The 21,067-nt window shown below is 46.4% G+C and overlaps 1 protein-coding gene across 1 annotated transcript in view; it reads right to left on the bottom strand.

Annotated features, from left to right (window-relative positions):
- SEC13 (SEC13 homolog, nuclear pore and COPII coat complex component) overlaps positions 1–19,314 on the bottom strand; it is a 37,270-nt gene extending 17,956 nt beyond the window's left edge. The window contains exons 1-5 of the mRNA XM_040246769.1: positions 19,189–19,314; positions 16,662–16,706; positions 14,331–14,446; positions 11,719–11,870; positions 11,208–11,341 (exon numbers count right to left, since the gene is read on the bottom strand). Coding sequence (XP_040102703.1) covers positions 11,208–11,341; positions 11,719–11,870; positions 14,331–14,446; positions 16,662–16,706; positions 19,189–19,191 — 450 coding nt within the window. The 5' untranslated portion in view covers positions 19,192–19,314. The remainder of the gene's footprint in view (positions 1–11,207; positions 11,342–11,718; positions 11,871–14,330; positions 14,447–16,661; positions 16,707–19,188) is intronic.
- Between the last annotated feature and the right edge of the window lie 1,753 nt (positions 19,315–21,067).

Here is a 21,067-nt window from a genome sequence, read left to right as displayed (position 1 = left end):
AACTGACACCAAAAAAAGATGTCCTTTTTATCATAGGGGACTGGAATGCAAAAGTAGGAAGTCAAGAGATACCTGGAGTAACAGGCAAGTTTGGCCTTGGAGTACAAAATGAAGCAGGGCAAAGGCTACAGAGATTTGCCAAGAGAATGCACTGGTCATAGCAAACACCCTCTTCCAACAACACAAGAGACAACTCTACACATGGACATCACCAGATGGTCGATACCAAAATCAGACTGATTATATTCTTTGCAGCCAAAGATGGAGAAGCTATATATAGTCAGCAAAAATAAGACCGAGAGCTGAATGTGGCCCAGATCATGAACTCTTGATTGCAAAATTCAGGCTTAACTTCAAGAAAGTTAAGCTAGACCATTCAGGTATGACCTAAATCAAATCCTTTATGATTATACAGTGGAAGTGACAAATAGATTCAAGGGATTAGATCTGATAGATAAAGAGTGTCTGAAGAACTATGGATGGAGGTTCATGACATTGTACAGGAGGCAGTGATCAAAACCATCCCCAAGAAAAAGAAAAGCAAAACGGCAAAATGGTTGTCTAAGGAGGCCTTACAAAAGCTGAGAAAAGTAGAGAAGTGAAATGCAAAGGAGAAAAGGAAAGATACACCCATCTGAATGCATAGTTCCAAAGAATAGCATGGAGAAATAAGAATGCCTTCCTAAGTGAACAATGCAAAGAAATAGAGGAAAACAATAGAATGGGAAAGACGAGATCTCTTCAAGAAAATCTGAAATACCAAAGGAAAATTTCATGCAAAGATGGGCACAATTAAGGACAGAAACAGTATGGACCTAACAGAAGCAGAAGATATTAACAAGAGGAGGCAAGAATACACAGAACTATACAAAAAACCTCTTAATGACCCAGATAACCACAGTGGTGTGATCACTCACCTAGAGCCAGACGTCCTGAAGTGTGAAGTCAAGTGGGCATTAGGAAGCATCACTACAAAGATGGTGGAGCTGATGGAATTCCAGCTGAGCTATTTCAAATCCTAAAAGATGATGCTGTGAAATGCTGCACTCAATATGCCAGCAAATTTGGAAAACTCAGCAGTGGACACAGGACTGGAAAAGGTCAGTTTTCATTCCAATCCCAAAGAAAGGCAATGCCAAAGAATGCTCAAACGACCGCACAATTGCACTCATCTCACATGCTAGTAAAGTAATGCTCAAAATTCTCCAAGCCAGGCTTCAACAGTACACGGAATGAGAACCTCCAGATGTCCAAGCTGGATTTACAAAAGGCAGAGGAACCAGCGATCAAACTGCCAGCATCTGTTGGATCACAGAAAAAAACAAGGGAATTCCAGAAAAACCTCTGCTTTATTGACTACGCCAAAGCCTTTGACTGTGTGGATCACAACAAATGGTAAATTCTTCAAGAGATGGGAATACCAGACCACCTTACCTGCCTCCTGAGAAATCTGTATGCAGGTCAAAAAGCAACAGTTAGAACCGGACATGGAACAATGGACTGGTTCCAAATTGGGAAAGGAGTACATCAAGGCTGTATATTGTCACCCTGCTTATTTAACTTATATGCAGAGGACATCATGCAAGGGCTCGATGAAGTACAAGCTGGAATCAAGTCTGCCGGGAGAATTATCAATAACCTCAGATATGGAAATGATACCACCTTTATGGCAGAAAGCAAAGAGGAAGTAAAGAGCATCTTGATGAAAATGAAAGAGGAGAGTGAAAAAGCTGGCTTAAAACTCAAAATTCAAAATGTGAAGATCATGGCATCCTGTCCCATCACTTCATGGCAAATTGATGGGAAAACAATGGAAACAGTGCCAGACTGTCTTTTCTTGGGCTCTAAAATCACTGCAGATGGTGACTGCAGCCATGAGATTAAAAGACGTTTGCTCTTGGAAGAAAAGCTATGACAAATCCAGACAGCATATTAAGAAACAGAGACATTACTTAGCTGACAAAGGTCTGTCTAGTCAAAGCTATGGTTTTTCCAGTAGTCATGTATGGATGTGAGAGTTGGACCATAACGAAAACTGAGCACTGAAGAATTGATGCTTTTGAACTGTGGTGTTGGAGAAGACTCTTGAGAGTCCCTTGGACTGCAAGGAGATCCAACCAGTCCATCCTAAAGGAAATCAGTCCTGACTATTCATTGGAAGAACTGATGCTGAAGTTCCAATGCTTTGGCCACCTGATGTGAAGAACTGACTCACAGGAAAGGACCCTGATGCTGGGAAAGATTGAAGGTGGGAGGAGAAGGGGACAGCAGAGGATGAGATGGTTGGATGGCATCACCGACTCGATGGATATGAGTTTGAGCAAGTTCCTGGAGGTGGTGAAGGGCAGGGAAGCCTGGCGTGCTGCATCCATGGGGTCATAAAGAGCCAGAAATAGTATACTGAGTGACTGAACTGAAGCCCTATTAAGCATCTTCTCTGACCACAGTGATATGAAACTAGAAATTAATAACAAGGAGAAAACTGGAAAATCCACAAATATGTGAAGAATAAACAACATGCTACTGAACAGCCAATAGATTAACAAAGACATCCAAAGAGTAATAACAAACACACCATCAGACAAATGAAAGCAGAAATACAACACACCAAAATTCATGGAATGCATTAAAAGCAGTTTTAAGAGGGATGTTCACAGCAAAAAATACCTAAAGGAAAAAAAAATCTCAAAAAACCGCTAACCGTATACCTCAAGGTACCAGGAAAAGAACAACAAATGAAGACCAAAGTTAGTGGAAGGAAGGAAGGAATAAGAGTCAGAGTAGAAATAAATGATGTTGAGACTAAAAAGGCGACAAAAAGATAAATGAAGCTAAGAGGTGGCTGTTTGAAACTATACATGAAATAGACAAGCCTTTAGCTATACTCACCAAGAAAAAAGAGGGCTCAAATTTCATTTGATAAATGAAAGAGGGGTAACTGACACCACAGAAATACAAAAGCTTGTCAGAGTATACTAAGAAAAATAATATGCAGACAAATGGTAACAGAAGTAACGGATACATTCCTAGGAACACACTGCAAGAGTGAATCACGAAGAAACAGAATATAATTAGACTATTAACTGTGAATATGTTAATGATAAAATCCTCAACAAAATAATCAGCAAACCAAGTTCAACAATATAATAAAGAATCACACACAGGATGAAGTGAGATTTATTCCAAGGATTCAAGGCTGGTTTAACAGCCACAAATCAATCCAGGTGTTTACATCAGGTTAACAAAACAAAGGAAAAAAAAAAATCACATAATCATCTCAGTAGATGCAGAAGAAGCATCTGATAAAATTCAATACCCATTTATGATAAAACTCTCAACAAAATGGGTATGGAAGGCATGTCCCTCAACATAATAAAGGCCATACATGACAAGCCTATAGTTAACATTATTCTCAATAGTGAAAAGCTGAAAGCTTCTCCTTTAAGATCAGGAACAAGAAAAAGATGCCCATGCTTGCCACTTTTATGCATCAAAGTATTAGAAGTCCCAGCGAGAGCAATCAGACAAGAAAAAGAAATAAAAGGCATCCAAATTGGACAGGAAACAGTGGAACTGCCAGTATTTGGAAATGATATATACAGAAGATCCTCCAGATCCACCGAAAACCTGTCAGCAACAATAGAAGAACTTAGTAAAGCTGAAGGATACAAAATCAATACACAAAAATCTCTTACATTTCCATATACCAATCATGAACTATCAGAAAAGAAATTATGAAAACAATCCAGTCACAAGTGCATCAGAAAGAATAAAATACCTAGGAACAAATTTAACCGATGAGGTGAAAGAGCGGTACACTGAGAACAGTGATGAGAGAAACACAAATGAAAGGTATCTGTGCAGATGGACTGGAAGAATACTGTTGGAGTGTCAGTTCCACTTAGCAATCCATGGATCTGATGCAATTCCTGTCAAAATTCCAATGCCATTTTTCACAGAAACAGAACAATCCTAAAATCTGTATGGAATCACAAAAACCCCTTAATTCAAAAATGCAGTGATCAAAACAGTGTGCTCAGTCACTTCAGTCGTGTCCAACTCCTTGCGACCCCCTGTAGCCCAGCAGACTCCTCTGTCCATGGGATTCTCCAGGCAAGAACGCTGGAGTGGGCTGCCATCTCCCTCTCCAAAACAGTGTGGTACTGGCGTTAAAACCAGACAAACATTATTTATAACACTGCTACTGTCTACATTTACTTATGTGCCCGATACTTTCTACCCTTCCTAAAATGTAAACTCAAAATAAAGAAATAAAACCCAACCAGACACACAGATCAATGGAGCAGAACCGAGAACCCAGAAATAAACCCATATGTATGTGGGCAATTAATTTATGACAAAGGAGCCAGGACTATGCAATGGGAAAGAGACAGGCTCTCCAATAGACAGTGTTGGGAAAGCCTGACGGCCACGTCAGGATGGAACTGAACCACTGCCTTACACCATACATAACAATTACTTTAAAACGGACTAAAGAATGCGAGACCTGACGCTATAAAACTCCTAGAGAAAAACTCAGGGCTAAGCTCCTTGACACTGATTTTGGTGTTGATTTTCTGCACCTGATTCCAAAAGCAAAGGCAACATAAGAAAATATAAACAAGAGGGACTACATCAAACAAAAAGAACAGCAAGAGAAATCATCAACAAAGTGAAAAGGCAATGTACGGAATGGGAAAAAATATTTGCAAATCATCTACCTAATAAGCAGTCAATATCCAAAACAGAAAAGAACTCATAGAACTCATCAGTAAAAAGCAAACAATTCAACTCAAAAATGGCAGAGGATGTGAATATATGGTTTTCTAAAGAAGATACACAGACGGGTCAACAGGTACATGAAAAGACGCTCAACATCACTAGTCGTCAGGGAGATGCAAATCAAAACCACCATGGAGAGCACCTCACACCTGTCAGAGACAACACTGTCAAACAGACAAGTGCTGGTGAGCACGCAGAGAGAAGGGCACCCCTCTGTGCCCAGCTGGTGACGATGTAAACTGGTGCAGCCACTATGGAACACAGCATGGAGGACCCTCAAAAAATTAAAAATAAAACTACCTAGATAGATACAGCAGTTCCACTTCTGCCTATTTATACCAAAAAACAAACAAACAACAAGGAAATCCTCCATTAATATGAAATATATCTGCACCCCCCCATGCTCACTGTAACATTTGTAATAGCTAAGAAATGTAATGCACCCCCCCATGCTCACTGTAACATTTATAATAGCTAAGAAATGTAAGCAAGCAAAATGTCCATCAACAGATGAATGGATAACAGGTGGGGTATGTACACACACACAGAACATTATTCAGCCATAAAATAAGAATGAAATCTTTCCATCTTCAGCGACATGGATGGACTTGAGGGTATCATGCTAAGTGAAGTAAGTAAGAAAGAGAAAGACAAGTACTGTATGATCTCACTTAAATGTGACACTAATTTAAAAAACCCCAAGCTCACAGATACAAAGAACAGATTGGTGGTTTCCAGAGGTGGTGATGAGGGATTAGCAAAATGGGTGAAAAGAGGTCAAAAGGTACAAACTTTCCCTTATAACAGCCTGCAGGCTCCAATGCTGGGACATCTGAGGCCAAACAACCAGCAGGGCAGGAATACAGCACCCCCATCAGCAGACAGGCTGCCTCAAGTCTTCCTGAGCCCACAGCTGGCCCTGCCCACCAGGGGGACAAGAGCCAGCTCCATCCACGGGTGGGGGGTGGGGGGCGGGGTAGGAGCCTGCAAAAGTCTGTTAGACCAGCCTCCTCCACCAGGGGCAGACAACAGAAGCAAGAACCTCCACCCTGCGGCGCAGAAACCAATTACAGAGCTGGACAGAACGAGACGGCAGGGTATGTTCCAGGCGGAGAAGCATGATACAGCCGCGGAGAAGCATGATACAGCCCCAGAGGAGCAGCGAAGTGAGCAGAGACAGGCACTCTACTCCAAAAAGAATTCAGGGTAATGACAGTAAAAATGTTTTAAGATCTTGGAAAAAGAATGGAGGCACAGACTAAGAAGACACAAGAAATGTTTACCTAATAAAAAGCTAGAGAATCTAAAGAACAGAGAGAGATGAAAAATATAATAAACGAAGTGAAAAATACACTAGCAGCACTCAGTAGCAGAATGAGGAATCCAGAAGATAAGTGAGCTGCAAGATGGAATGGTGGAAATCATGGCCATGAAAAAGAATAAAGAAAAAAGAATGAAAAGAAAGGAAGACCTTTGTCATAACATTAAACACACAACGTTCACATTACAGGGGTCCCAGAAGGCAAAGAGAAAGGGCCTGAGAAAATATCTGAAAAGATAATAGTTGAAAACTTCCCTAACATGGGCAAGGAAATAGTCACTGAAGTGCAGGAAGCAGAATCCCAGGCAGGATAACCCAAGGGGGGAAATGCTGAGACACATAGGAATCAAACTGACAAAAAGTAAACACAGAGAAAATATTAAAAGCAACAAGGGAAAAGCAACAAATAGCGTACAATGGAATTCCCCAAAGGTTAGCAGCTGGTTTCTCAGCAGAAACTCTACAGGCCAGAAGGGAGCAGCACAACGTATTTAAAGCGACAGAAGGGAAGGACCTGCAACCAAGAATACTCTCACCAGCAAGGCTCTCGTTTAGACATTCAAAGGAGAAATCAAAAGCTTGACAGACAAGCAAAAGCTGAGAGGATTCAGCACCAGCGGACCAGCTTTGCAACTAATGTTAAAGGAATTTTTCTAGGCAGGGCGAAAGAAGGTCACATCTAGAAACAAGAAAACTATCCACGGAAGAGCTCACTGGCAAAGGGAAACATAAAGGCAGGGAATCATCCACAGAAATACGGTGTCAAAATCAACTGTGAGGAGAGCACAAACACAAAATGTTGGAAATGCATTTAAAATGAAAAGACCAGCAATGTAAAACAATCTTGTTCATATACACTGCTGCTGCTAAGTCGCTTCAGTCGTGTCCGACTCTGTGCGATCCCATAGACGGCAGCCCACCAGGCTCCCCCATCCCTGGGATTCTCCAGACAAGAACACTGGAGTGGGGTGCCATTTCCTTCTCCAATGCATGAAAGTGAAAAGTGAAAGTGAAGTCGCTCAGTCATGTCCGACTCTTAGCGACCCCGTGGACTGCAGCCTGCCAGGCTCCTCCGTCCATGGGATTTTCCAGGCAAGAGGACTGGAGTGGGGTGCCATTTCCACTACTACTATATCAAAACCTCACTGTAACCACAAACTGAAAATCTACAATAGACACACAATGTAACTAAGAAAAAGGAATCCAAACAGAGCACTAAAGTTAGTCATCAAGTCACAAGAGATCGAAAGAGGAACAGGAGAACAAGACCTACAAAAACAAGTCCACGACAACTAGCAAAACGGCAGTAACAACATACGTATCAATAATTACTGTAAACACAAACAGATTAAACGCTCCAACCAAAAGACAGACTGGCTGAATGGATACAAATTTTCAGCTGTAAAATAAGTATCAGATGGGGATGTGATGCACAGCTTGGTGACTAGTTAATACCTCCATTAAAAAAAAAGTGATTAAAAAAATAGTAAGTTATTGGTAAAAAAGAGAATGAACACATCTAGCATCTCCAAGTTTACAATCCACCTCTGACCCCCACCCCCCAAGCTCAGCGACCACCAACCTGCTGTCACTAGAGTTTGCTTTCCCATACTATGGAATCAGAGTATGCACCTTTTGACCGATTTTTTCCCCACTTAGCACACATTTTAAAATTCATTTATCTTGTGTCAATAGTCATTTCTTTTAATTGCTAGGTAACATTTCTACTGCGTCAGTTTGTTGGCCCATTCACCTGCTGATTCACATTTTGGTTATTTCCTAAAGATCTGGCCAGGAAAGCTGCTAAGTCTGTGTGAACTTGAAAGTCAGTTTCGCTAAGTTAAATCCTTGGCTCACACACTCTTTCGAGTGTTGTAAGTGCGTTCTCCACTTTCTCTTGCACTTATCATCGCTGTTGAAAAGTCTGATGATAATGTTTCCCCTGTAAATCACATGGCTCCTTTTGCCTAGATGCCTGAAGGATTTGTTTTAAAAGCCAGTAATTTCACTATCCTTAGGTCTTTGGCTTGTGATTCTGGGTTGATATTCTTAAATATAAGGTATACTCTCTCAACATGTAGTTTCAGAGAGTTTTTGAATTTTAAGTTGGACATGACTGAGCGACTTCCCTTTCACTTTTCTGCACTGGAGAAGGAAATGGCAACCCACTCCACTGTTCTTGCCTGGAGAATCCCAGGGACGGGGGAGCCTGGTGGGCTGCCGTCTATGGGGTCGCACAGAGTCGGACACAACTGAAGCGACTTAGAAGCAGTAAGGTAGTTTTTTAACCAATTTTTAGTATTTGTTTTGATTTCTTCTGGACTCCTAATATTCACATTTGATCTTGGCCTATCTTCACTTTTTGTCAAAATTTATAGCGTCATCTTGAGGGGATTTCCCCTTCTTTTCACACTGTTTATCTTAAGGCATTATCTGTTGTTTATTTGCTCTTACACTCCTTCTAAAGTTAGTCTTTATTTATAATTTTATTGAGTCCTGTCACTTCATTTTTTCTGAATTTTTCTTATTTTGATTTATGCTATTTTATGTCTTTTGTCATTAAAAAAAAAAGTCCTTTTAGCTTGATTTGAAATAGATGACAACTGATTCAATTTTTGTGGGCATGTCTTTCTTTCACTGTCTGTAAGGGTGCTATTCTACATAGTCTTTCTTTCTTAAAGGAAAATTCTGTATGTGATTTCACTTCAAACACTTCTCGGTATTTTTATGTGGAATTAGTTTTCCTGATGGTGAGGTTCAGGAAAGCCTTCCTAAGTTCAGAAGTCTGTTTCTGTGTAGTGTTAACAAACCTGACCCTTGCTTTGGGGATTTCAAGGCTGTGTTCCTCTCGCCCACTTTGGTCTACATCCTCCATTCCGTGTCCCTCTCTGGCTCTGCGTCCCTCTGCTCACGAGGAGCACTGCCGTGGAAGCAAGCCCAGCGGGTCATGATGGCAAGATTTCCCCAAGCCCCTTTTTCCGTCTTTCTTATGGTGGGTCCCCTGCACTCACCTAGTATGAGACAATGCAAGCCCACTCCCCGAGTCAGTTCTCCAAAGAAAATACACAAATGGCCAGTAAGCATGTGAAAAGATGCCCAACGTCATTAGTCACTGGAGAAATGCAAATCAAAACCGCAAGGAGGTACTACTTTACATCCACTGGGATGGCTATCATCAAATGTTGGCAAGGATGTGTAGAAACTGAAACCCTCATACACTGCTAGCAGGAATGTAAAACGGGACAGTTAATTTGGATAAGTTTAGCAGTTACTTCAAAAAATTAAACAGAGCTTCCCTTACTTGGCAGTTCTACATCCCGGTAGTTACCCAAAAAAATTAAAACCACAAACTTATACAAAAATGTATGTTAGAGTGTTATTCATAATGACTGCTAACTGGTAAATAAAAACGAAATAAATGCAAAATAAAATGTGTGTGTATATATATATATATTTTCACGCAATGGAATATTATTCAGTCATAAAAAAGGAACAAAGCAGTGATATATGCTATGATCTGGATGAAACATGGATAAACCTTGAAAACAAGCTAAGTGAGAGAAGTCAGTCTTCTGTGGACTGTACTGCATAATTCCACTTACAGACAATGTCCATGGGCAATATGTAATGTCCATTGGCAATGTCCAGTGGGCAAATTCAGAGTTAGAAGGTAGACTAGGGTTGCTCAGGGCTGGGGGTAGGGTGGGGTGGAGAGTGACTGCTAATGGGGTTTCTTATTGGGGTGATGAGAATGATCTAGGTATTAGTGGTGAGAGTTGTACAACTTTATGAGTATAGTAAAAACTACAGAACTCTGTATTTTTTAAAAGGGTGAATTTTATGAGTTTAAAATGTTACAAACAGAAGTACAAAATCCCTGTTCTCAAACAGCGGCTGTCGGCCAAGTGGCCAGCTATGCTTTTCCGTGAACACCTCCTGCTCTCTGTGGGTCCTCCACAGGTGCCACTGGAAGGCACTGCTCGCCACTTACTTCCTCCTCTTGCGCGCATGCATGCCAATCCCACGCAGTCTTGGTGTTGTATTTGGTCCATCCCTCTTCACTTGTATTTTTGAGTTCATGGAAATACCTTTTGAGCCAGTTCTGTTGTCAACTACTGCTCAGAAAGTTTTGTTTTTTGCTACCTAAGTTGCTCTGTTGGTTTCTATGCAGAGATGTGGAAAAGACTCAAGTATTATGACGTCATTCCCTGACATCTTTCCAGAAGCCTCTAGGCCTATTCAATTTTATGTTAGTCAGCAGATGTAGGTAACAGGGTCCCAAGTAACAAGAGCCACAGACAGGCTCTTGGGGCCTTGAAGGCTGGGCAGGCTGTGGGTTCCCAGGATCTGAGAACTGCAAAAGTAGGGGTTAGACTTGGGGCTGTTGACTTCCATCTGGATAGCTTTCAGAAGCTCTGGGGCCATCAAGGCTGGACGGCTGTGTAGACAAGAGGTACACAGATTCCAGTGTTCTAACCCCAGCACAGTACCTCCTCTAAGTCAGTTATCTGGGCCTCACGTATCTATTCACAAAATGAGAACAGGACTGGTGACCTTACACATCTGTACATTTGTTAGTTTTTTGATTCACAAACATCTGTGAGGATTACATGACATACACTAGAGGGTCAAGAAATGTGAGCCCTCCCAGCACTGTTCACAGTGCTTTCTTGACTGTTTCACCCTTACACAGGAAGCAGAGAACTAACTTCCTATGATGCTTTCTGTAACACCAATCAGTTCCAGGAGCCCCAGTGGTCACTGCAGGCCATGTCAACTTGCGGTGTACACAACAAGGGTGGCAGGTAGGCAGGCTACTGCTGCCCCCCTGCCAGTGCCCTGGCCCTCCCTGACTTGGAGGAACCAGTGCTAGCGCTGCCCTGGGCTGAATGAGGCAGGTGCAGCTTGGCCTCCCTGGATGTAGCCTCTGTCTGGCTTTGGCGCAAAGAGCCTCAGACCTGCTCTCCCAGCGGTGTCTGCTCAGAGCCCTCCTGTGGCCCACCGCACAGCAGTGACGCCGCTCCTGCCCTTCTCTAAGGAGTGAAGAGCAGACACATGGTGAGGCCGAAGAGCGGCCCTACCCGCAGGCAGGGTGTGGACTTACAGTGTGAGCATTGTTGATCTTCTTTACTTCCCACTGGCCCAGCCCAGTGTAGGTCAGCAGGGAGATGGCCCCGTCTGAGCTGCCGCAGGCCAGGATGAGGCCGTAGTCGTGGGGAGCCCAGCATACGGAGTTTACTGCAGGAAGGAAGGAGGCACAGTGAGAGACTTTCATGTCCGAGACTTACCGTTTAACTAAATTTCTAAAAAAAAAAAAGAAAAATTGTAGGGATCACCTTGGGGAAAGTTGTAATTTTGTCAGTTGAGATTTAAAAAACCCATCACCTACTAATATCATCATCATAAGCTAAAGCCTATCTTATACTCTCAGAACAAAGACCAGTACTTAAAATGAATAAAGCTTACAGGAAAAAACCAAACAACCAGCCTCGCTGTCTTGTCTTTGCTCTTCTTGTTTTGCTTTGTATTGGCTTTAGGTCTTAGGACCTTGCCTCCGCTGTGGACAGACCCTCTCACTGTGCGCCCCCTGCCCCCGCCCACTCCCCGCGCTGTACCTGAGGAGTCGTGTCCCGTGTGCTCGTGGGTCTTCTCCCAGGTGCCATTCTCCTCTTTCCAGATGATGACTTTTCGGTCGTAGGAGCAGGACGCAAGTATATTGCCATACATGGGGTGGGCCCAGGCCACCTGCCACACAGGACCCTCATGGCTGCAAGGCGAGAGGGCCAGAGGCTGTTCAGATGGGCAAAAGGAAGTCAGGGCACTCTGCTGGCTGTTCAGATGGGCAAAAGGAACGGAGGGCATTCTGCCGGCTGTTCAGATGGGCGAAAGGAATGCAGGACACTCTGCTGGCCACTACTTTGGACACAAGTGAATGGCTTCTCAGGAGAGAACTGCCGAAGAATTTCAAAAGGGATAGAGCTGAATAAGGTCACTCCAAAAGGGACTTTCACCGGACAGTGAGGACCCCGAGGCTGAAAGCAAGTCAGCCCCTCTCCCCTGAGCCAGCAGAGCCCTGGAGGCTGTGCTCTCAAGCAGGCAGTGAATGGTCCATCTCAGTGCCTTCCACTACTCTGCACTGTTTCAAAAGGCAGGTCTCTCTCTTCCCTTGCCATCTCTGTGCGCTCACCTGGTCACTACTGTCTGAGCATGCGCCCCGTGCCAGGCTCTGTCCTGGGTCCATGGCTCAGAAGAGGGGGCACCCAGCACACAAGCAGTGGGCAGCACAGAGCAGACGGGACGGGCTCTTTCACACCCATCCGCCACTCACTAGCTGCCTGACTTCAGGTCAGGGCCGTTATCCTCTTTGGCTTTGTCTCTTGAGAGAGACGTCAGCATGACCTTTCACGTGGTGGTCATGAGGGAGATGTCCGTGACAACTCATTTAAGGGTCTGAAACAGTGCTTGGTACAAGAAAAGGAAAAAACCCGAGTCCGACACCTGTGAGCTACTCCCTGCTCACCCATTCATCCGGGGCTGCGGACACTCAAGAGTCTACCTCCCTTAGCTGGGACAACGGTCCAGCCGCAATCTCCACAAAGGAGCTGCCGGTGAAACTCCTGGAGGGTCAATCGTCCTACAACTAGCATAGTTTTAACTGAGAGAGCAAAGAATGGGGGCATGAATTTACCCTCCCATCTTTTCGTACTTTGAGCAGAAAGGACCAAGCGACCGTAGGCAGTGTGTCCAAGCCAGTGCTGGCAGCCAGGCCTCACCCTGTGAGCTCTCTGCTCAGCCAGCGGCCGCTGGGGGGGGGAGGCGGCACTGGGCTCCTCAGGCATGCGACTCCTGACACCCAGGAAGACAGGAATTTCTAGGCCTATCTTCCTAAATGGCTACTGACTTAGCTATGTTTTCTTTAATCCATTCACAAACATGTAGTGAGTACCCACTTGTCAGGGATTCTTAACCTCTCCTCTGTAGTCTGGTGAAGGCTGAGGTCTCTTTTCAGGATAATGAATAAAATACAGAGAGTGAGAATTATAAATGAAATCCATTTATACTGAAAGTCATCAAAAGCTTAAAGAACAATTTACGTTATTAGTGATATACGTGCTTCTTTATTAATACGTTAAGTAACAAACTCCAGTGGCAAGTTTAATAACCATTCTAATTTCACAGGAGTGATGAGCATAAGTGCTATTTTGAGAAAGCTACAACTGTAATGTGATATAAAAAATATCCGTGACTTCTTCTGGTAACAAAGTGACAGGTACTGGGGACTCGCCTGGTGGTCTACTGGCTAAGTCTCTGAGCTCCCACTGCAGACGGCCTGGGTTCAATCCCTGGTCAGGGAACTAGATCCCACAAGCCACAACTAAAGATCTGCATGTCTACACAAAACAGAAGATCTCAAGTGGCACAACTAAGACCCAATGAAGACAAATATTAAAAAAAAAAAAAAAAAAAAAGGGACAGGTACCACGACTACTACTGTGATTCCTGGCCTATGGCCATAATTGAAGCGAATGCTACACATCAGAGTCACTGAAAATAAAGACGTGATTTTTTCCCCTTTCCCCTTTCTGAGTTTACCATCCCCTGAATTCTACCCACAGAACCCCTGGAGATTCATGGAACCCGGATTAAGGACCCTATCCATCTGAGGTAGTGAACTGAGAGGGAAAACACCAGAGTGTGGCCACAAAAAAGAAAACCAGGATCTCAAGACTGCACACGGAGAAGGGTAAACCAAACATTTGTAAATACTCACTGAGTGCCTGCCGGGGCAAACAGGCCAAACGGTGGGATCCACATAATTACTATTATACTCTGAGTCACTTCAGATCATGTGAGCTGAACGTGTTTAAAAAGGAAAAGACAAGACAGTTTCCCACTTCTGAACACAGCAGTAGCCACTGAAGGCCTGTGAGCAGGCAATGCCTGGGCGGAGGCTGTCCCAGCCTGGGTCAGGGGTGAGCAGGTGAAGACAGAGGGGTTACCTGACTCTCACCCCAGGGCTGTCTGTGGGCATCTGGGTGGCAGAGGTGGGACTGGCTCCTGGCCCATTAGCCCGGGACGCCTGCTGAGGCAGTCAGCTGGCTGGGACCAGGAATCCTCTCTGCCACCCACACCAGGGGCTGCTCCGATCTGGGCTCTCAGCCCTTCCTGTCACATCGGAGAAACCCAAACGCTCTCTGAGGCTTTGTCCAGGGTCGGGGGCGCTTACCCCCGGAGGTCGGCGACGAGGATCTGGCCCCCGTTGCGCACGTCGAAGATCTTGACAGACCTGTCTGACGAGCAGGTTGCCAGGCGGGTGCCGTAGTAGTCCATCTGGGCATCGTGCTGCAGAGGGAGGACAGGGCCTGAGATTAACTGAGCCTCAGAGAACCATCACTATCCGGCAGGAAGCTAGCTTGCTAACACGCTCACAGGCAACCTCCTTCTGAAAGGGACAAGAGAAACCACACCCAGCTGCTTTCAGACCCTTCACAGCATGGGGAAAGTCCTCCCAGCCCCGACCGGCAGTGGGCTGTGGGAGGAAAGCCCGCACAGCTTCTCTCTCCTTCCTCCCGCCCCACTGTGTTGAGGCTCCACATGCTACCAGGGAGGTTCGGCTCAGGGCCAGGGCTAACGCTGACTTAGAGAAGCAGGCCTCTGCCAGCCGGCGGGCCCCAGTGAGGTCCTCCACAATGCACGTCTGCCAGGGACACAGGGCTCCATTCGGCCATTTAGGCTCCTTCCTCCACCCATGGCCCTGGATCCTCTACAGACCTTTGTTCCTGGGTTTCTACCTGACCTTCTCCCCAGCAGTGTGCCCAGGACCCGAACTCTCCACCCAGCACTTCAACGTTGCTGGTCCTGCCAGTGATGAACCGACTTCACCGAGGCTGCCCTCCAGGGCCAGGCCCTGCCCACAGCTCCTTGTCCATCTGGGCGATGGCTCCTCTGAGTCCATCTGCCTGCTGCCTTGCTGAATTTACTGGCCCTCCTGTTTGCTGGCCCTGCTATTCCAACGGATAACATGTCTTCCTCATTGTACCTTCGGGGTTTCAGGAACTATCAGCTGTCACGCTGTGGTCATTGGGAGCAATTACATCCTTTCAAAGGGAAGCAATTATTCTGTCTGCTTAGACATTCCTTTCTCATCTCCCTACCCAAGGACGACATCCTGATTCCTCTTGGGAAGTCAAGCCTCCCCGCCACTCCAGGTCTTGGCTCCTTGGAAGGCAGGCAGGGCGGTGCTGAGACAGAGGTGCTTCTGAAGCACTGCTCCTGCAGGCTGCCACACACTTTGGGAGGAAGCAGGGCACAGCACCGAGACTCCAGTCCTATCTCAGGTTCTCTGCCGTGCAACCTTGGGAAAATGTCCTAATGCCCTGGAACCTTAGTTTCCTTGTCTTTAAATGGAGCTGATAATGGCCTCAACTTTATGAAGGTTAGAGAGACACTGAAGAAGCATATTCAGCCGGGGGTGTGATGTGTCATAAGCACGCAGATGTTCCCCATTACTACCCTGTCTCATCTGTTACCCAAGATGAACCCGCCCAGAGAGGGGGCACACCCATGGCATTTCCCATCTCAGATACAAGAAAATCAAGGCTGGCTCAGAAAAGTTAACAGATTGACGAGGGACCTCACATTGGATCATCTTAAAGTTAACAGATTGACTGGGGACCTCAGATTTGACGGTCTTACCCATGTGCCATGCTGTCTCCAAGGACAACCACATCCAAGCAACCACTCGGAAGCCCAAAAGCAACAGCTGGAGGGAGACCGTGAGCGCAGGATGCCTGCGATGCAATGCTGTAGGCTGACTGACCTGGGTTTTGCTCAAGGCTTCCTGCACTCCTTGCCCTGCATGAAGCAGAGTCTGCATCCTTTGCTGGAGACTTTAACCTCTGGACCTTCTCCCACAGCCCTGTCCTCGTCCACTAAGCCAGGTGTTCACCTCTCAGGACACACCCTGAGTTAATGACTTCTGGTTCAAAGGGCACCATCTGGCCTGCCATCTGTGGTGGTCCTACCTGGCTCTGCCTTTTTATTGAGTCATCTTCCTATTTCTTTCCTTCTTTTTTTTTTTTTTTGGTCACATCACGCAGCAGGCAGAACCTTCCCAACTAGGGATCAAACCTGTGCTCCCTGTATTGGAAGCATAATCTTATGCTTCCAATAAGCATAAGTCTGGACCATGAGAGAAGTCCTTATTTTTTCTTCTTTAATCCCCTTTTCAATGGGGCTAAGAAGTGACAGCAAGAGGAAGATAGGTAGGAAGACTATTTCAAACCTCTGTACCCACTTCCATCCCATCCCAGAGCCAGTTACTTTTCTGGCCAGGAGACTAAGTACCTTGAGCTGCAAACTGTTTCTGGGTTTTTCCTGACTTTGAGTAATCACACTGTCACAGCCCTGTCAACTCAGAGGGCCTGCCTGGAGACTGACCATACCCCTGAGGTTACAGCCTGACTGGCAAAGGCTGCAAGGCCACACTGGATTCATAAATCATCAACAGAGATGCCCATGTCCTCAGCATGTGAGGAAGGGCTAAAGGAATACTTACAATCATGTCCTCATGGGAAGTGTCCACAGTGTTAATTACTGACACCTAAAACCAAAGATATTGTTGGTAAATGAACTGCTGGTAGTTAGAGTGCAATCACCTCATTAAATCCACCACTTTTAAAGTTCTTGATAGCATCTGATCATTCATTCATTCAGTAAACATTCACTCTAAGTGCCTTCATTGCGCCAAGCACTGTGCCAGGGACTGGAGATGTAGACATAGAAAAGAGGTACTTCTTGCCCCAAAGAAGCCTGTTTGGAAGTAACCCCAACAAGGCAGAATGAATATTTTAATGGGGTTAGTATGTGCTATAGCAGTCTGAGGGGCTGGTGGTGGTGGAAAAAAAAAAGGGGGCTCAGATGAGGAGGAATTTGGCAGGTGGCTTCCCTGGTAGCTCAGACGGTAAAGAATCTGCCTGCAATGCGGGAGACCTGGGTTCAATCCCTGGACCAGGGACGATACTCTGGAGAAAGGCATGGCAACCCACTCCAGTATTCTAGCCTGGAGAATTCCATGGATAGAGGGGCTTGCGGCCTACAGTCCATAGGGTTGCAGAGTTGGACAAGACTTAAGTGACTAACACAAGGGTAAAAAAGTACAGTCCAAGCAGAGGGAATAACACGAGCAAAGATCGGGGACAGTGGCACGGGAGGTCCTGGCTACGCTTGAGGGTGAAGAGGGACTCCGAGGGAGCTACAGCCGGACTATGGAGCAGCCTTCCTCGAGGACAGAGCCTCTGATGTTCCAGGCAGCTTTTTGCATAACAGGATTTTCACCTCAAGACTTTGATTAATTGATTCATTTGATTCTCCTGAGGCTGCTCCCTGGTCCACCACCTGTGACAGAGTCCAGTTCGCAGGGCTGGCGGGAGTACAGTTACCATACCTTCGTATCCATTCTGAGACTCAGCTCAAATTACGACCACACCCTGCCCCAAACACCGGGTCTTGAAGATTCCCAGATTTCCCGACTGGCCAAACTCCTCTGAATATCAACACTGAATGTCTACAACAGTTTAGACGCCTCCTTCTCCCAACTAGAAGGCGAGCTCCCCAGAGCCAGGGTTGGTGTCACTGACAGTTCTGCATCCTCTCATCACCCAGCATAGCGTTTTGCAAACAGAAGGAACTCAGTGACTATCTGCTGAATGAATAAGTCAATGAACAAAAATGGACAATTGGACTATGTTCCACCACTAGTCTCTCAAAACTCGGGATACAAATGAGACTGAAAGGCAGGTTTCAGACTGGAAATGATACTTCTTACCGTCTCCCCCATTTCATCTTTTCCTAGCAGGTTTAAAACCTGACCTGACTTTTCAGAAAGGAGGATGCTGGAAGAGGATGGTTGCAAAGCAGTGCAAAAGGGGCACATCACGCAAACACAAATTCTCTCATCAAAGTCTAGACACCCTGCAAAGCAGGCCACAATCCACAAAGGCAAGGAAGCAAGAGAAAGAGAAGCCTCTCCCACCTGCAGCAAGCCGACCGGGGTTATAAAGTGCTTTCACGTGTGCACTAGGAAAGCCGAAGGGTAGAGTTCACAGCCAGCGGACAAAGGATATGAAGCCCAGAGAAGGGAAAACACCTGCTCCAGGGCTAGTCAAAGGTGGCGCTGGGAGAAGAGCCCCCACCTGCCATTAATAATTCCTACCCCACAAAGCTTTCCACTCCACTAGGCTGCCTATCCAGGCGTTACATCCAGTTGCCCAAGTTAATGGCCCGATGCTAAGTACACAGAAAGAAAACTTACTGGTAGTTTCATACTAGTTCATCAGAGAACCTTGCAGATTATCAGCATTTATTTTGAACCCACTCTCTCACCAACCAGGACTGATGAATAAGTGCGTGTTTTTTGTTTTTTAAGCTACTAAAAAAAGAAAGAAAGAAAGAAAGTTCATCCTTCCGAGCACCTCAAGTTGTCTGGTCTTCACTGGGTGGTAAAAGACAGCCCTCAAAACAATTCACCTCTTCAGAACTACTGAGTTAAAAACTCACTTTTTAAAAAAAGCTGAATGTCATGGCAAAAGCGACCCCAACTCTACTCAGTACCTACTCAGTAAAAGGCCAGGAAAAAACCTCCAGAAACTTAAAACCCAGTCTCCTGCAGAGCAAGGACCAAACCCAGCGTCCTGCCTTGTGGGCTCACCCAGCTTTCCTCAAAAACCTAGGCACGGACATTTCCTCGAGAATCCTGGCTTAACTGCATCGACTTCACGGGGCTGTGGGCAGGCTGAGATTAGGAACAATGCTTGGAACCCGCTAAGGGCTCAGAATACAGCGGCTCCTACGGTGTTTGGGATTTTGTTTTCAACTGTTGCGGGAGAAGGAAAGGAGAGCAGGGGACGCGGCAGCTGGGCTGTCCGCAGAGTTCTGAGGGGCTCCGCGGCCTCCCTCTGAGCACCCCCAGAGCCACCTCACTTCAAATCCGAGCGGTGCGGGAGAACTGTACGACCCCAGAATGGCGCTCGAACTTCAGCGCGGCGAGGACCCGGGAGGGCCGCGACCCCGACCCCAACACTCACCATGGTTGTAGCGGCGGCAGCGGCTTCTGGACTCAGACGTGGCAGGACCCCGCGTCGCCTCGGAACAGCTCACTTCCGGCGTCGGGCTGGAAGCCCGTCGGGTCCGGACGCCGGAGCCTCCGGGCAGCAGCGAGCTCCGCTCGCACAAACGTTCCGTCCTCTCCTGAGGGCCGTGGCCCCTCCCCTTCTCCGTGCGTAGCGCGCGAGACCAAAGAGGGGGTGGGACTCTCGTTTCCATGGCGACCCAGACCCGGGACTAGTAATCTGAAGCTTTAGCCTGTCTTCCCTCGCGCCCCAACGCTTCCCTTTTCCTGAGATAAAGGAAATAAAAGGGACTCCTAAGGAACGTCTCTGCGGTTTTGGGTGCGACGGGCCTTATGATGAACCTTTTAGGATGATTAATTTGGGGGGTAGTGTCCAGAATGGTCCTTGTTCTTCCTTGTTAGTGTCTCCTCAGGACCCAAGCTGGGAGCAGCAAATAAGCCCCTTGCCAGGAGCTGAGCCTGTCTCTCTTCCTGCCCCTTCCAAGCCGGAGGATCCATGCCTCCGAAACTGCCTTTTCCATCAGGGCTCTGGGATCCTGTGATCCTCCTGGCTCACCGGCTAGATGCCCCGGGGAAGGAGGGATCTCAGCTCGACTCCTGCAGCTAGAGCCCAGGATCCAGTCGCCAGTTTCCCCAACCCCTAGGTCCCTGGCTTCTCACCTGCACAGCGAGAATGCTGTAGCTGGACAGAGCCTGTGGGGCGGTTCCCCTCAGCCGTACATGGTCTGGCAGCCCTGGGCTTCTGGTGGCTTTTTAGGAGTTCAGTGACCCAGGATGGAACCTAGACCCCCTTGGATGAGTCAGAATCCCTGTTTCCTCTCTTGAAACTGGAGGGAAGTGTCCTAGCAGAAGATGGTCCCTGCTGGAGGGATGATGTTAAGACCCAGAGGTTGTGACAAGCCATCAAGGAGCTGGGAGAGGGGGCCGGAGTGTGGGGTCTTACAGAACTCAGGGCTGGACCTTCAGACTGCAACTCACACTCCACTCCCACCCCAGCTTTCAAGACTTGCAATTTCCCTCTAATGGGGAAATATTCCAGGGGTTTGAGAACTGGGGTTTATGATGGAAAAAAATGTTGCAGGGAACACAGTGGGGGCGTCGCTCTTGGGTCTCCTGTTCTTCCAGGGACAGGTCCTGATCTCAGATCTGTAGATGTACTACTGATTCTTTGAGTGATAAAATCATGTCGCTCCATTCTGAGCCTGATTTTCCTTGAGTATAAGATGAGGACAGTGACACATTAGAGATAACATAAACACAATGCATGGGGCATGGGGGATTCCCTGGTGTTGGCATTGCCGTCGGAGAGACTGAAGATTTGGGAGAAACAGTGCACCTGTATCCTATTCATTAAGGTATTTGCTGGTGGAACTGAAAAGTTTTGAGTGCCGACCCTGGCATCAAGATTGCTAGGTATCAATACTGTATCTCCTGCTTACTAGGTGGGCACACCCTTCACCTCTCTGAACTGCTGTCTCTTCTTCTGTTAGGTGGAAACTGTAATAAAACCTTCTCTGCAAGGTTGATGATGGGAGTAAATGGACCTTTGGATGTGAAACTGGGTTTGGGTTTGGAAGCTGATTGGGCCTGTGGTGCTTGTTCTGGGAGTCCCCTGAGAAGAGCTGGGATTGTGTGTGCGTGTGTATGCACGTGCAAACTTCAGCCTTTGAACAAGCACTGGGACTGTCTCTTGATCTGGGCACGTTCCCATTCTTTGCTAATGCTCACCAGAGGTGTGCAAAGCTCAGACTCAGTGTGCCAGGCTCCCTTCTGCATCCCCTTGTCCCCAGGAGGGGATGACACCTATATCCTTTGTCCATATCTCCCATCACCTC

This window comes from Oryx dammah, unplaced genomic scaffold (assembly GCF_014754425.2).
Source record: "Oryx dammah isolate SB20612 unplaced genomic scaffold, SCBI_Odam_1.1 HiC_scaffold_9, whole genome shotgun sequence".
NCBI lineage: Eukaryota > Metazoa > Chordata > Mammalia > Artiodactyla > Bovidae > Oryx > Oryx dammah.
Note: the sequence above shows the minus strand (reverse complement) of the source record. Positions and strands in the feature narration are given on the sequence as shown.